Source organism: Ptychodera flava, chromosome 4 (assembly GCF_041260155.1).
Source record: "Ptychodera flava strain L36383 chromosome 4, AS_Pfla_20210202, whole genome shotgun sequence".
Lineage (NCBI taxonomy): Eukaryota > Metazoa > Hemichordata > Enteropneusta > Ptychoderidae > Ptychodera > Ptychodera flava.
Genome location: NC_091931.1, coordinates 28,142,298 through 28,157,802, shown reverse-complemented (window position 1 = coordinate 28,157,802; position 15,505 = coordinate 28,142,298). Strand labels below are relative to the sequence as shown.

The window sequence follows — 15,505 nt, the reverse complement described above, 5'->3', positions numbered from 1 at the left end:
CACCACTGCAGAAATCTTATCCTCACCTAAATAATGTTTACATACATGGTTGTATTGTCATAGTCATTGTCATTTCAAGCTATGGGTTCGTCTTGTATGTCGTTTATTTTTCTATCAAAGTTCATAAATTTGCCATTTTTATACGTATTTGCACTTCAGTACGTACGTGTATTATCAAATGTTTCGTATAACGCCTTGGGCATAAGACATATGACCTTTTCCACGTAAAATATAAGTTTTGCCAAACTTTCTGTACTTGGGTCTCCGTGGAATCGACCGTGATTTGAATCATTTTAATACCTCTGATTATACTTTTTGTTGAACTAAAACGATCGAGTTAATATACAGTTCACATTTCAGGTAGAATGCACTTCCGGGACAGATATTTCAACTCTCAAACTTTCACAATATTTTTTTTGGGGGGAGGGGGCAGTCCTTGTGAAGTTACATAAGCTCATGAAGTAACTTTCCACCAGGTTAATATTGTGAAAATAATAGATTTTTTTCCCGTAGAGTTATTATAGGGATGGAGGTGTCGGTAAAATATATGTCATTTATAGGCCTATTTCTCTAGTACTCAATTTTGCACGGCGACTCCCGATTTTTATTCCTGATTTTTAAAGGGACGGTTTTAAGTTTCCCTCTGAAAGAAAGTTTGAGCTAAAGTTAAAGTTAAGTCTTTCAATTTTTAAGCACGAACTACCTCAGGAACAAGTGAGGGCGGAGAAAATAAGCTTATTCCGCCTTCATCGAGGTGTAAGCCAGTGATATTTTTGACCAAATGCCTTGGTCAAAACTATATTTTGTACAAACAATTGGCCTATGTTTCATATCTCAGACGACTACAAGTTGTCTGTACATTTTATTAACATTTCATAAGGTGACAAAACACGATACAGATGTGTATATCCACAGGGTACAGGGGACAGTCCCCTGGGGTGGGGAGGAAGGTGTTTTTTGTGCAACGGTTTACCTTATTTGATTTTATTAATTTTGACTGTGATATTTCAAATAAAGAGTTCAACTCACACCGTCTAACTGCTTTATTATTGCCGACAAGTCCTTATCTCCTCTCCAACTTGTGTATACACCACTGTAATTGCTCAAAAAACATTGCCAACTTGCTTTCGACTCAAAACTATCTGACTGTGTTTCCAATACCTACAATTCCTTATCTCCTCTTCAACCAGTGCACATACCACTCTAATTGCTGCGCAAACATTGCCAACTTGTTAATGACTGAGCGTATCAGCGGATTAGCTTATTAAGTCAACACCACAGCCGTCCCACACGTAGTGAAATAAGGACGGGTGTGGGACGGCTGTGTTGTTGACTCAATCACTTAATCCGCTGATACGGACAGCGGATTAGCAAGTTGGCAATGTTTTCGGAGCAATTACAGAGGTGTATAAGCTTACACAAGCTGCAGAGGAGATAAGGACTTGTCGGTAATAATAAGCAGTCAGACGGTGTAGAGTTGAACTCTTTATTTGAAATATCATAGTCAAAATTAATAAAATCAAATAAGGTAAACCGTTGCACAAAAAACACCTTCCTCCCCAACCCAGGGGACTGTCCCCAGTACCCTGTGCATGGTATATCCCTCGATCCTACAGCAGCACCCCGCCTACGGGGTAAGGCAGGTCGCCCACGCCCACATGTGATTGACATAAAAGTATTGAAATGGCGCCCTCTCGAATTTCTGTCCAGAAAGTTGTTTCACGGTCGATGCAAAAGCCTGCTGTGGCGCGCCGTTCATGTCAATTTGTAAACGCGTAAAGGTGAGTGGGCTCGACGCGTGGATTGTCAACAAGTCGCATCAACATTTGCAGTCGTCAACAACGAGCTGGTTTGCCGATCTTTCTGGAGAGTGTCCATGTCAGAAGCCGCATGCAGTGGTGTTTTATCAGGCGGTAAAGTTGCTGGACCTGCTGAGTGGGTGAACTGGAAGTGTACTGAACACGTAGTGACTGACAGTGACATACACGTAAGCAGATGGACCGTGACAAAATGTGGCGTGAAAAGGGTATATATTCAGTAAAGAACCTCAGAATCAATAGAGAAGCATATGTGGTATTTGGTGTAAGCAAACGCGATCAATGATGCCGCCAATTCGGGTAAAAGTGTCGTCGGCGGCGGCATTGTGTGGACTGGCTGCATTATGCCTCACAGTTATTTTACATGGATGGCTTGTGGCAAGTGGTTGCCGGCAACAGGTGGACGACGTTCACGGTAACTCTCGAACTACCTCAGGAAAAAGTGCAGTAATATTGTCTGTCCTGCGCAGCAACCCTCATCTTGAAAGAACGGATGCTGTACCGTACTTTGGGCCTAAAGGTAATGATGAAACGCTGATCAAGTGATGTCACGTCGCTTCCGTTGTGGCCTGCCAGCCTTGGGTTAGGATAGGGTCACAGGCGTTATGTTTACTCAATAGTTTGTAAAAGTGTAGTAGTGAAAGTGTAAGCAAACGTAATAGTAAAAGTGTAGAGACACAGAACGTCGCGTCGGAACGTAGCATAAACTACGCTTTTACAAACGATCGAGTTAACAAAACGCCTGTGGATGGGGTGCAGAGGGGGGTTTCAATGGGACTCATTGCAATTACTCTGTTTTTGTGTGATAACAGTGTAGAGTTGAAGGTTGTATTTTGCCTTCAAAAAAGCAAGAGTATCAAGACAGGCTTTTATAGAAGAAAAAGCAATTCTATTAACAGTATAGAGTTAAAGGGTATATGGCTTTAAAAAAACAGCAAAAATACCAAGACACAGTAGGCTTTTATAGAAGAGAAAGGAATCACTTTTCAGATTGCCAAAGAATTCAGCAGATTATAGACATCAGCGCAGTGAAAGTGAATGGTGATCACACTTTATTATTACATAAATCTTTTCACAACTATCCACAGGCAGGCTTTTTTCATTGGTGTCAGTGCCCTGGGTAGTAATGCAACCTTTTGATAAAACTTTCTGAGAAGGGAGTTCACACCATTCAATAAACTGTCTGAGTAGGGGTTCCACACCATGGAATCTGTCTGTATATATTGAACTTTTTCAACCTCATACTCTTTGAATTGCAATGTCGTACACTGGTAATTTTCTGAGCTATAGGGGGAATCAAAAACTATAATGGAGGGCCAGTCTAGAAAATTAATCCTCTAGCCATTTTATCAGCTCAACTTGTACTAACACAAGCAGATGTCAGACCATAGACAGCGATCTTCAGCTGCACTGTGAAAATTTAGTTTTAGTAAAAAATCAGGACATTTTGCACAAACTTAATGTGCACATGTATACACTACTTGTGCCTGTACTTTTATTTTTGCCACCCGTAACCATAATTTTCTACATCCCTGTTGTTGGACCAGTATTTAAAATTGCAGTGCCTGCCAGCTTGGAAACATGTCTTTCAGAAGTTTTTGTCTAAAAATGCTTAGTGTAAAATTATAAGCTTACTTTTCCTTCAGCTTCCATGTACTTACGCCATTTTCCTTTCATTCACATGCAGATCAGGTGAAAACTGCAAACCTGTGATTCTTCAGCAAGCACTAATATATACTGTGTAGAAATGCCTTTTTCACAAAGTTGAATTTTTTGAGTTTTTGATAATGCTCATTAACTCCTTGAAAATGTGAGAAACTCAAGTTCAACTGACTACCAATACTTAAAAAAATTCATCATTATTACCTTTAATAAAAGTAAGACTGAACTGTCTTAAAGTGTGAATTGTCAGCCTTTGGGAAAATGGATTGTCTTATAAACGTTGTACCTGAGTTTACTGTACATATCCAGACAAATGCTTTATGATGTCACAGTCACTTCTTGACGTGACCGTGATGATGTCCACTGGCTTTTGTTTTCTTCCAGATGTTCCATTATTTTACTCCGGTATGCATGGATTCAACACATCAAGGTATTAAAAGTCTCATTTATTTCATTCTTATGTGAAAGGTTAAATGTGTTGGCTGAAATATGACAAAATAAAATTCAATGGTGCTTTCATATCATACTTTTGTTGTCTTTCATTTTTGAAAAGTTTGGATTTCTGACTGTGTTTCATCTTGATGGGGGATGGGGGATTCCCCATCGTTGACATGTTGGCACCCCTTAGTAATTTGTCAAGGGGGGACCAGCCCCAGCCCCCCCCCCATGGCGCCAGTCACACCTTAGAGATACAAGTAGAACCACAGACCCTTGAGAAAAACGTTTTTTCTCGAGGGTCTATGGTAGAACACATAAATTGGTGAATTCGGGCCCCCTTAACTTTCTGGTTAAGGGGGAAAACCCCTTCTGTTGATGCCATCCTGGATGAAACTCTATGATAGAGTGCTGCAAGGCAAAGCTGTCACTAGATGTGCTTATATTCTTGTTTTATGTTTACAAAAGATATCATTCAACATCTTCAAGCTAAACACCCCAGAAATGGTGTTCGATGATTTTTTCACAATTTTTTTCAAACATTCTTGTAATATTTTTCCAGATATCCTGTCTGTCGATTTTCTTTAAGTCCAATGTCTCGAGTAGATCTGACTTTTTGATTGTGATTTTTCAATCTCAAAGAATTCCTGCGCTTGTCTACAAAGATGGAACATTTATCGCTTTCTGTGAAGCACGCAAAGACACGTTCAAAGATATTGGCAATATGGATATCATTGCCAGGAGGGGAAAGCTGACTGGAAATGAAATCCTCTGGGATGAACCATCAGTGGTTGTCACTATGCCGGGAAGAAGGTGAGTGGAAAAGAATTTTGTGTTCACAAGACAGTTTAATGATAATGTCCACACACATACATTATGCATACATACTCATAATATAGGTAGATATTATGTAGATGATATAGATAATCAATATGTATGTGTCTACAAGCATGCTTTGGATATATATAGATCATAGATAAGATAGATACACATTTGAAGAAAATCATAGATGTATAGATAGTACAGTAAAAATAGTTATGTATTTAAAGTATGTAGGTAATATTGTATAGATTTATCGATATATGTATGTAGACATATTGATATATGCACTGATATGATATCATGATGTGGTTGAGCAGACAATCAGTATGATTGACTTTACCCATTAGATCATATAAATATCTTTGTCTTAACCAATCAGAGCTTTGCTTGTTTAATATTTACGCTACAAATACTCTGTACATAAGTTTCCCTTTTCATGTCACACATTAAAGCCCCAATAGGTATAAATTTGTAACAAACCAATCTCAATATTCTCAGTTTTCAAAGAGTTTTCTTTGAATAAGACCCATGAAAGACTGAAAAAGTGTATAACACTGTCATAAGTGTCAAAAGTGGCATGTAAATTTAAACGTTTTACCATCATTTTTTGATTTCCCGCCATTTTCAAAAAAACTAGTGACTGAGAAAATGAAGATTACAACAACAAAATGTTGACCACCGTGTGTTGTTCATTCAAGTAAATGGCATGCTTGTTTCCTTTATGATCACGATGTGCACATGTAGGAAATAGTGCATTTTTTGTGCTTTTCCATGGGGTTGCCATTTTATGACCGCGGCACCCGTTTATTATTTAACCTGTTAAAACATGTAGGCATGGTCCAAATCAGTGAGCAGTGATACTTCTATACATGTCCTTCAGTTAGCACATTGACACGAACCAAATTTAGTTTAAAAATAAAATCATGAAAATAATCCGGGAGTGCCAATCTTTTTCAGGGTGATGAACCCGACACCCATTGTGGACAGAGTACGCAATTGCTTGTTGCTGGTGTTTGTGTCGTTTGAAGAATCTATGAACCAGTATGATTTGTTGGAAACTGGCACCTTACAGCAGGGACTATACTACACTAAGGTACAACTTCATTGTGATATTGCTAAACTTGTTATAGAGATTATTCGTATCCAACTTTAATTTAACCTTTCTCTGTAAAATAAGCCTATCAGGGGAAATGATCCAAAATGGTCATTCTATTTTATGAGCACATGCATATCATATTGCAATAACCATCATATATTATAGGATTCAAACATCATCAAAGAAATCAAAGAGGTTTTCATGAAAAGTGCTCAATTATCTGTCAGGTACATGTTGAACAGCCTGGTGATAACATTCAATAAACTGGAAAATTGCCTCTCCCGTGTTGCATATAAAGATTGATGTTATAAAAATGATGGGAATTAAGACAAAAATCCTGCATTCTGTCTTAAATTATTCACTCTCTAATTATGTTGATCAGAACAGTGAAAACGGAAATACTGCATACAATTGTTAGCCAGTCGTTAGCTCTCATTTACAACCCTTGGCAGGGCCTGTTTTGTCTTTATACAAGCAGAATTTCTGTCTGTATCATTAGTAGCCTTGATCAACACTAAAGTGGCCACTGATGTATATGTATCAGAGATCCTTTGACCAAGTATTAATATCTGTTTGATTTTTCAAAAATCTTTGCGGTCTTTTGTAGAGTTTTGATGATGGTCTGACATGGAGCAACCCCGTGGACATCACATCCAGTACTCTTGCAAGAATGAAGCAGACACCAGCCATGTTTGCAACAGGTTGGTCATTGAAATGGATGTTATACCTGTCACTGAAATATTATGAGAACAATTAGTACATATTAATTGAAATGTGCTCGGCACATTTGCATAAAACCAGATAAGTCTGCACAGCTGTCCAAAATATGATACAGAATATGGTTACATAGTTGAGCCATATGTGATTATATTGTCCGTTTTTCTCTTTGACATGCAAGCATCGCCATATGAAAGAGATAATTGAATTTCTAAGTGTCCACACTTCGTATGTTATTCCAGCATGGCCAACACCATCATTGCTTAACGTTAAATATTACTTTTATAATAGGCCTTTCACAAACTGGATGAGTCCACTCAATATTAGCATCACTAATTAGTTTAGGTGTGCCATACCAAACATGTTCTTCTTCACTGTTTATGATTATTTGACAGGGCCAGGCCATGGTATCCAACTTACATCTGGGAGACTCATCGTTCCCGCTAATGTATTCTTCAAAGACACACGAGGTTCGTTTCCTTTGGTTATTTTCGATGACAGTATAAAAAAAAATATCCATCATGTTAATGGCGACAGAAAATGCACACAACCGCCCAATTTATTTCCAATGTGTAGAGTTTAATTAATCCTTTCAAGCCGGATTCCCTATGAATAGGAGAAATTTTGGTATGTTTCCAGAAAGTCAAGCCTGAAAGGGTTGAAATGGTCACATACCTCGTTTGCTGTTCAGTCATTGGCTGATGATGTGCTGTCTCCTTGGTGATCACATTTAATCTGCCTAATTGTTTGTACATACGGGTGGGTGTGTTTGTGTTCTTTTTGAAAAAAATCCCACAAGACTTTACCCACATGCATGGCCACCCTTCCATTGATACACTTATCGCAGTAAAAGCCCTTCCACTTGACCTAATGAGCCATTTTATTTCTATTGATCAACAATCAACCCATTCAGTTGGTTAATTAATTACTCAATTAATTAGTTAGTAATTATTCAAATGACTTCTTGATGGATTAATTTATTCTGATCAAACAGGAAGGCTGTCTGCCATTACTACTGCCATGGGCTATTTGAATATATTCCTTCTCCATTTCACCTTTCTGTAGTTTTGCTTGAAATATAGGTTGGTCAATAATAACATCATCATTTTTAGATTAGCCATCTCTCTTCATTAATACAAATTTAAATCTTTAACTCCCATATTCCTGTGTGCTGGTCCACCATCCTATTGAAAAGCAATAGAGACAGAGTACTGTACATTTATTATATTGTCACTGTGGGTAGACTTAGTGGAGAATTACCTGTAACATGCATTATAACCATGCAGTCTTGTCCTGAAAGCTCCCTGACAGCTATAGCTGTTGCATGAACATATTTCTCATTAAGGTAGTTAGCGCCTCAAAAGTGAGAGACTTAAACTTTTGCTCAAACTTTCCTTGAGGAATCTTTCCATCATTCTCTTTCAAAATCAAGAATAAAAATGTGGGGTCACTGTGCAAATTTTGGTACTAGGGAAACAAATAACTCAAGATATACAGAAATTCAAAATTCAAAATGGCCGCCATCCCTGTGTTAACTCTATGGAGAAAAATAAAATTTTCGAATTTTGAAAAACTAAGCTGCTGAAAAGTTTTCTTACACCAAGAGCTTTAAAATGACCCCCCCCCCCCACCAAGTGGTATATCAGAAAAGAATTGTTACAAAAGTTTGAGAGGCCAAATTTGTGTCCCTGAGGCGTGTTCTACCTTCAGTTATTAGACTGTTTGTAATCCAGAGTGTCCAGATTCTCTTCCAAAAATCATGGTGAAATGCCTCAATTGTGTACTGGTTAATATAAAATGCCCTATGTTTTGTGTGCGACTGAATGCTAGTCGTAAGGAAGAACTCATTTGCCTACATTTCGCGCATATCTTTCACAATATACTTTAGAAAGTAGTATAAATATTGAATATATGTATGTGTCTATAGAACAGAAATCATGGGCAAATTTGCAAAACAAAATATGGCTGTTCTCCGTGTAAACCTTTGAGTGCTGTTATGTTTTCCCGCCAAAATTTTTGTGCAACATTTCACAAATTTTTATGAACTTGTCTCTAATATTTTTTGATAATTTTGGACCTAACGGACATCACATTCCATCAGCTAAAGCTTTTTATCAAAATTTTTACAAAAATTTGAGGGTTAATTCTAGATTTGGCTCATTCAAGTTTCTCTCATTTTGCATACTATAATGGTGACAGGTAGCAGCGACCAGAGAGGTTGTATCAACCTTTCCACAGTTGTGTACAGCGATGACGGAGGTACTACCTGGCACATGGGTGGCAGGGTACCCCTTGGGACTGATAGGTTGGGTAAATACATCCAAACCAATGAAGTGCAGGTAAGTGTATGTTGCAGAACTGTAATTGCTATTTTGAGAAAGAAATTTTTATGATGTACATTGCATTGTACATATATGCATACATATTACATATGTACAATGCAATAAATTGCAGAAAAAACACCTCATATTTCCTTCAAAATCTATATAATTTATCAGAACACATACACACACATAAAACATATATAACATATATATATCGTGTTTTGTGTCTTTTTAGTCTGTACAGTGTACATTTGTACATGTAAAAAATTGAAAATTTAAGAATTGCTACTACAATGCTTGGTCTTTGTCGATATTTTCTGTTTAGTAATTTAAATAAATATTGTGTCATTCAGTTTTAGCTGAAAAATTGCTCAGAAATGGCCTTTCTATCATCCTAGCGATTGAATTTTTGTCGGGGATTGTAGGGATGTTCTGAATAAATTTCAAAATTCTGACACAACTCAGGAATATGTAATTGTCAAGATATTAATATATCACTTTTTTCTAGATTAGCCAGGATAAAAATTACTCTCTGACCAAATTTCATCAGATTTGATTTGATTATCCTTGGTGATGGTCATATCAGGATTATGTCAGAATTATTATGATATTGCTGATACTAATACGTGCCAGCTGTGCTATAGCCATTACGTTTTATGTTCTGAGTTTATCATGTAGTGTACAAAAATATTTTATGTGCACTATTAAATGTTACCAAATTGCTGTATCTGGCCTGCAACAACACTGAAGACGTTCAATGGAGTATGATAATTTAAAGTAATAGGTAAAAGGCCAAAAATACTGAGAAATGCAATCAAAACAGTGTGTGTATTGTCAACAATGTAGGACTTTATCATCGTATCTTTATTTGGGTTGGGTAACATATGTGTTACAGCTATCACAGTAATATTTTAGTAGTGGCAACATGCTGCGGATGATGTCTGCCCTCATTGTGTGCAATGGCGGCAGTATCGATGGGTCATGTATGTCACAATAAATTTGTGCTGTAAATGGAAAATGATGACAAATGTTTTCATTGTTGGTCACACAGTCACAACATTTCTTGGTCAAAGGAGTACTTATGCATTACATGTAATTCCATTTTTCACTGTTCTGATTAACCAAATTGAAAGGCGACTGAGTTAAAGTTCCATTAGCTGTATCTTCTGGCGATTTTTCCGTTAGTTTTGATTGAAATGATCGCTGGCTCATGTTGAATAGCCTGTCAAATAACAGCGAATCGCATATTATTCGGAAACATTACGTGCCCTACAACTAAATAACATGTGATTTTACAACGAAAATTTCAATTTTTGTCCGGACAGAAATACAAACTCTGTTGACACGCGGATTGCAACGTAGGCATTCTTCTGCACCTGCGCGAGCCATTTACAGCAATTTCAAAATAAATATTCATTACTTATGCCCGGTAATTACGTCGTAGTCCATTGTCCGAGCACGTTGCGTAGCCAGATGTCTGGCAATCCACGACGCAATGTTGTTTTGATCCCGCAATAAACGTGAACTTGTACATCTGGCGTGATCGCGGCGTCACCATATCTGCGTTCTCTCCAGCACGCTGAGCATGCCAGACGTCAACAAACGAGCTCGGAAGGGCAACACGTTTGAACAAAAATTAGCAGTTTTATGTGGCTATAACATCACTAATCATGTTTGTTTCTTCGTAAAACAACATTTTGCAACAAATATGAGCCTCCAACATGGAATTTTCCGAGGTAAAAAACGGTCAAAAGTTACAAATAATGGCCCTTTAAGATAGAATGAGGGATTTTTCTTGATCCCAATCATTTTTATAACATTCTTTATATGCAACAATGGACAGGTTCATGTATTTCCAGTTTATTGAATGTTAATTTTCACCAGGCTGTTCAACACGATGGCTACTATATAATCGAGCAATTTTCATGAAAAAGCTCTAGAGGGCGCCATGTGATGACACCCAGTATTTCTAATCAAAACCCTTTGATATACTGGTAAACTTCTTGCATGTGTTTTTCTTACAAGGCTGTCGAGCTTGAGAACAATGTGGTATGCCTTAACAGTCGCACACTTAGTTCCTATCAGACAAGGGCAACATCATGCAGCGAGGATGCTGGCCAGACATTCGGTTTCCCAAGTTTGGCGTACAATCTGATAGAACCTGGCTTCAAGCTTAAAAAGGGGGTGATGAGGCCCGGCAACTACTCTGGTTGTCAGGTTAGTGTAATTTAGTTTTTCATTTCTGAAGCTATTGTTTGAATCAAGTGGAATCCATGTTTTCTGCAGGACACATTTTCACAAGTATGTGTTGAGCTAAACACAACTTGAATTGTGAAAGGAAATTTTGTAACAATTGCTGACGGTGAGGGTGGTAAATGACATCATACTACTAAAGGAGGAGATTTGGAGATATTTTGCATTGCCTATCTGAAGCACTGTGTAATGAAGTCCATATGGCAGCTAGCTGTCAACTCTGAGCCATTCAGGAGAATATTAACTCAATGATTTTGGAACCAATGTTCGTTTTTAATTCTGTTTTATTTGAAGAAAGAGGCCTATTTCCTATGGAGATATTTCTGGAAAATAGGGGATTCAATTAGCATATTTAGAGTGCCAGAGTTCATTGAGTTTGAAAACTCTGCAATAAATTCAGTGAATTGCTTTTCAATATACTTCTAGCCATCAATATACAATAAGGGCGTTTGCCAGAACACTGCCAATACCCGTAGAGTATGGATGTGGACCTCAAACATGTTGGTGAGGGGCATGATGGGAATGATGAGTGTACTTTTCACAGTAAAATGTGGTACTGGAAAATTCTTCCACCTATAGACTTTGTTCAAGTTAGTGATTCTTTAAAATAAAGTCATTTCAGCCAGTTATAGTGAATTAAGGTTACAGTTTGTGTGAAGTGCCTTGACTGAGATGATAGTAATACTATCCTATGCAGTCTTCACTCAGAGTTCAATGTACCGGTATATTGAGCGAGATGTCTGCATGAGCTTGTGTGAGGTGTCTGAGTTGTGTGCGTTTGTGCATGTGTGGAGTAAACGCAATTGACAGTATAAGAAAGTTTCTTCCTGAAGAAAACAATAGCAATAACTCTGCTACATCACATTCACTAAATTAGTTTTTAATCACAGACTTATACCAAGTCTATCTTCACCTGTGGATTTACAGGGAAGAAAATTTGAAAATTTTCACCACTAGCTGGTAACTTAACAAAACCTCAAAATATTAACAATTGTTTATTTTCAGGCGAGTATTTTGGCATTTCCTGCCCCTGAAGAAACTGTGTTCAGTGAATATGTTTCCAACACCTGGGTCCTGTTCTCCAACCCAGCTGACGCATCAGTGAGGAAAGACTCCTCTATACGTCTCAGCACAGATGGTATGAAATCATGGAGCCTTCCTTGGACTTTCAACCATGAAGCCGGGGGTTATTCAGACCTGACATACTTTGAAACCTACGAGGGAGGTCGAAAAGTCCAAAACTTTGGACTCCTGTATGAGAGGGGTCATCGCAAGAGCTCTGAAGCCATTGTATTTAGGACGTTCTCCCTCACAGAAGTACTCGGCGGAATTATGTAAATTACCGCATATCACATGTTCAACTAAATGTGTGTCAAGTTCACGTCTACTATAAATGCAGGGCCTCAAAATGGAAAGCTTAAAAATCATTCAGCTTATGATTTTTGATAAATCTTGAACTTAATTATCACCAAATTAAGTAAACTTTAAAATTTATGTAGTTTAGAGTTTTATAAATTCTACAGTAAGGTAAATCGATGAAAAAAATTGGAGCATTTATGTACTATACGTCTTCAAAACAGTAGATCTATTTATCTTTGATAGATGGCAAAAAAGTTTGTGGTATTTTGAGATCATATGACAAAATCTTTAACTTTATTTTTTAAGTTGTGTATTGCAAAATGTTTCGGAGGAGAGTTGGAAATTTTTGTCTTTTGAACTTCGACAGTTTGTGAATTATAGATATCTTGCAGTAAATATATGTGGAAGAAATCAATTGTTATGCAAATTTTGCAAAGTCTTAGAATTGATAGCATCCCAAGACACAGAAAATATCAACCAGAAGATACGAACGTTATCAATGAAGAGATTAATTTTAAAATTATGGAATAGAACAGTTACCGGTAATTGCAGAATCACTCTGAGTCTGAAGATATCTCTTTTCTTCTTCAGCCAGTATCAGTTTTTCACGGATTTCTGCATTTCAATTTAGGAATTATGAAAGCATTGGATATCTCTCCAAATGGGTTGTTTGTCCAATATAAACAGCCCCCTTGTTGGAAATCAAGTCGAGGCAATGATTTAGTATAGCTGCTGTAGAGGTTGTCTTGAACGATGTCAGATAAGAAATGAACATGACGTCATTTCAATATGACATTGAAGCACAAGTCCAGAAAGTTGATCCCATGGGAAGTAGTTGATAGATATTAGCAGCATTGTAATTGCCATGAAGAGGGTTTGAGAATCTGTTGGAAAAAATATCATATTTTGGTCTGTATAAGGCAATACAAACAACTAATTGAGTGAAAGTGAATGAAATAAAATGCCAAATAATAAGCAATGGACAAATTTCTGTAAAATGAAATAGACATCACAGTACTCTTGATTGCTTTCATCTTAGTGTTTTATTGGACCAAAGCTGGATATGCAATAATTTATGTCACAGAAGGAAATCACATTTACTTGCATGAAGGGGAAAATTGGAGCACAGCAGTTATTGTATGAGTGTTTCAAAAGGACCATGGTTCTCCATTTTATGTGGGAAGTGTGAAGGGAGAACAAAAGCAAGTCTACTTTAACTTCTCATGAAAGCAAATTGTGTCAAGGTCAGGGTGTACACAAATAAAGGAATAGTGTCATAACTTTCTGTGATGTACTGATTTTTGTTCTGTAAAAGAAACACTTTTTCTGGTTCTTCCTTAGGACGTGTGTTGAAATGCTCATGAACAATGCATTGTGTTGAATAGAGGAGTCATACAGCTGGTCTCTGGACTCACATTCAGTTGATAAGAGTTATGTCTGACATCACATAATCTCCTCAATAAGTTTCTTGAGCAGCAAAAATCACAAAGACACATGAAATTAATTTCTGTGTATGTAACATCTGATGTTTCATTTAACCAATTAATATAAATAATTTATTATTTATCTATGTATATTTGTGCACTGTATGCCTGGGTTACAAAGAGAGCATAGGATTTTTGTCAAACAAATGTCAAGTTTTTTCTTCATTGAAGTATATTGAATTTTTTAAATGTGAGGGTTTGTACATGTAACATCTGATGTTACTATAATTATGCATATTAAATTAATTTAGTTGTAATTGCACTGATTAATCTTAAAAGCAAATGACACAATTTCACACATTTGGTCTATAGGTATCAATGGAGAGTTTATGGAACATATATTTTGTCAGATATTTTAAGGTTTGTAGATTGAAGTTTATGGCAACTCAGGGCACCAAGCTTACAGCACACGTGTGGAAAGCCTTATGTGCATGAAGTATTAAGCAATATTTCAGACATTGCAAATAATTCTGAAGTTAAAGAACCATCAGATCTTCATAGTGGACGTTGTCAGAATAAGGACATTATTCCTTTGGCTTCCAAGATTCTTCCTAATTTTGTCAGTGTTGATAGAGTATGTATACTTTTCCCAAAAATTCTATGCATCTTTTCACTCGTGTATTTTTTTAAAGTGATGCAAGGCTTCGATTTTTGGAGGTCTCTTTATACACTATAATTGTGAATTAATAGCAGTCAATGGGTTAAATTTTGGATTTAAAAGATTCTAAAATGCATCCCATGTCAATTTTATGTATTTTACAAGGATGTGAGATGCTTTTTAATTGTATCTCAAGAGAAGTATTTTTAATGTGTCGGAAAAATTTCCTGTACATGCCACTTCTTACCAGATTCACGAAAGATGCAACACATGAGCAGGGAATTATCCATAAACATGTAACTCTGTGCCATATTTAGGGTTTTCTCCCCAAGGCCTTTGGAAGGCCTTTATGAGACCTTCACACCGTTTTGTAACTTTTAGTCTTTCTGAATAACACAGACGTCTTGTAGACATCACGGTGTCCTGCGCCTCAAAGTTTGAGTAGCCATGTTGATGATAATTAAGCATAATCCCCATAGCACTTTGCAACAATGAAAACATGTTGTGCTAGTTTTAAGATCGTTTTGCAAAATATGTTCCATTTCCTGTGCAAATATTGTTTTACATATCAACCAGTAAGGATAGTGATTTATTTCTTTCAGTGCATTGACACGCTGGTTGATTTTTTTTCTAGTTGATTTACACTGAATGAATAAAGGGACTAGACAAGTAATCCTTTGTATTTTTGATGTTGCATAATGTTGTGTCCATACAAAATAAGAACACAGCCATCGAGTTTTACCAAATGCATGTAAAAGTAAGTTTGTCTGTTCTAAATGGCCTGTAGAGGGCGCTACCCACCATGCCTGTCAGGACTATGGACATGCATGCTCTCAAGGTGCCGCCGCTTAATGAATAAATGTTGGTATTTCAAAACATTCAAGAATAATGAAGTTACCTGTCCTGGAGGGATTCTATGAATCCTCAGCATGTGCACT

The 15,505-nt window shown here is 37.0% G+C and overlaps 2 protein-coding genes across 2 annotated transcripts in view; both read left to right on the top strand.

Annotated features, from left to right (window-relative positions):
* The window catches only part of LOC139130482 (solute carrier family 13 member 1-like), a 308,042-nt gene that overhangs the window by 184,285 nt on the left and 108,252 nt on the right, over window positions 1-15,505 (top strand). The gene's annotated exons all lie outside the window — the stretch shown is intronic.
* LOC139131368 (sialidase-3-like) lies at window positions 3,868-15,238 on the top strand. Its single transcript, XM_070697383.1, has 8 exons — window positions 3,868-3,909; window positions 4,557-4,727; window positions 5,694-5,829; window positions 6,440-6,533; window positions 6,945-7,019; window positions 8,749-8,888; window positions 10,899-11,090; window positions 12,132-15,238. Exons 1-8 carry the CDS (start codon window positions 3,887-3,889, stop codon window positions 12,462-12,464), a joined length of 1,164 nt encoding a protein of 387 aa, XP_070553484.1. The 5' UTR covers window positions 3,868-3,886; the 3' UTR covers window positions 12,465-15,238.

Excerpts from the sequence above, each read along its gene's own strand:
- LOC139131368 (XM_070697383.1), top strand. The coding sequence starts at position 3,887 with ATGCATGGATTCAACACATCAAG. Across the intron at positions 5,830-6,439 it reads AGGGACTATACTACACTAAG|AGTTTTGATGATGGTCTGAC; the intron begins GTACAACTTCAT and ends GGTCTTTTGTAG. Across the intron at positions 6,534-6,944 it reads ACCAGCCATGTTTGCAACAG|GGCCAGGCCATGGTATCCAA; the intron begins GTTGGTCATTGA and ends ATTATTTGACAG.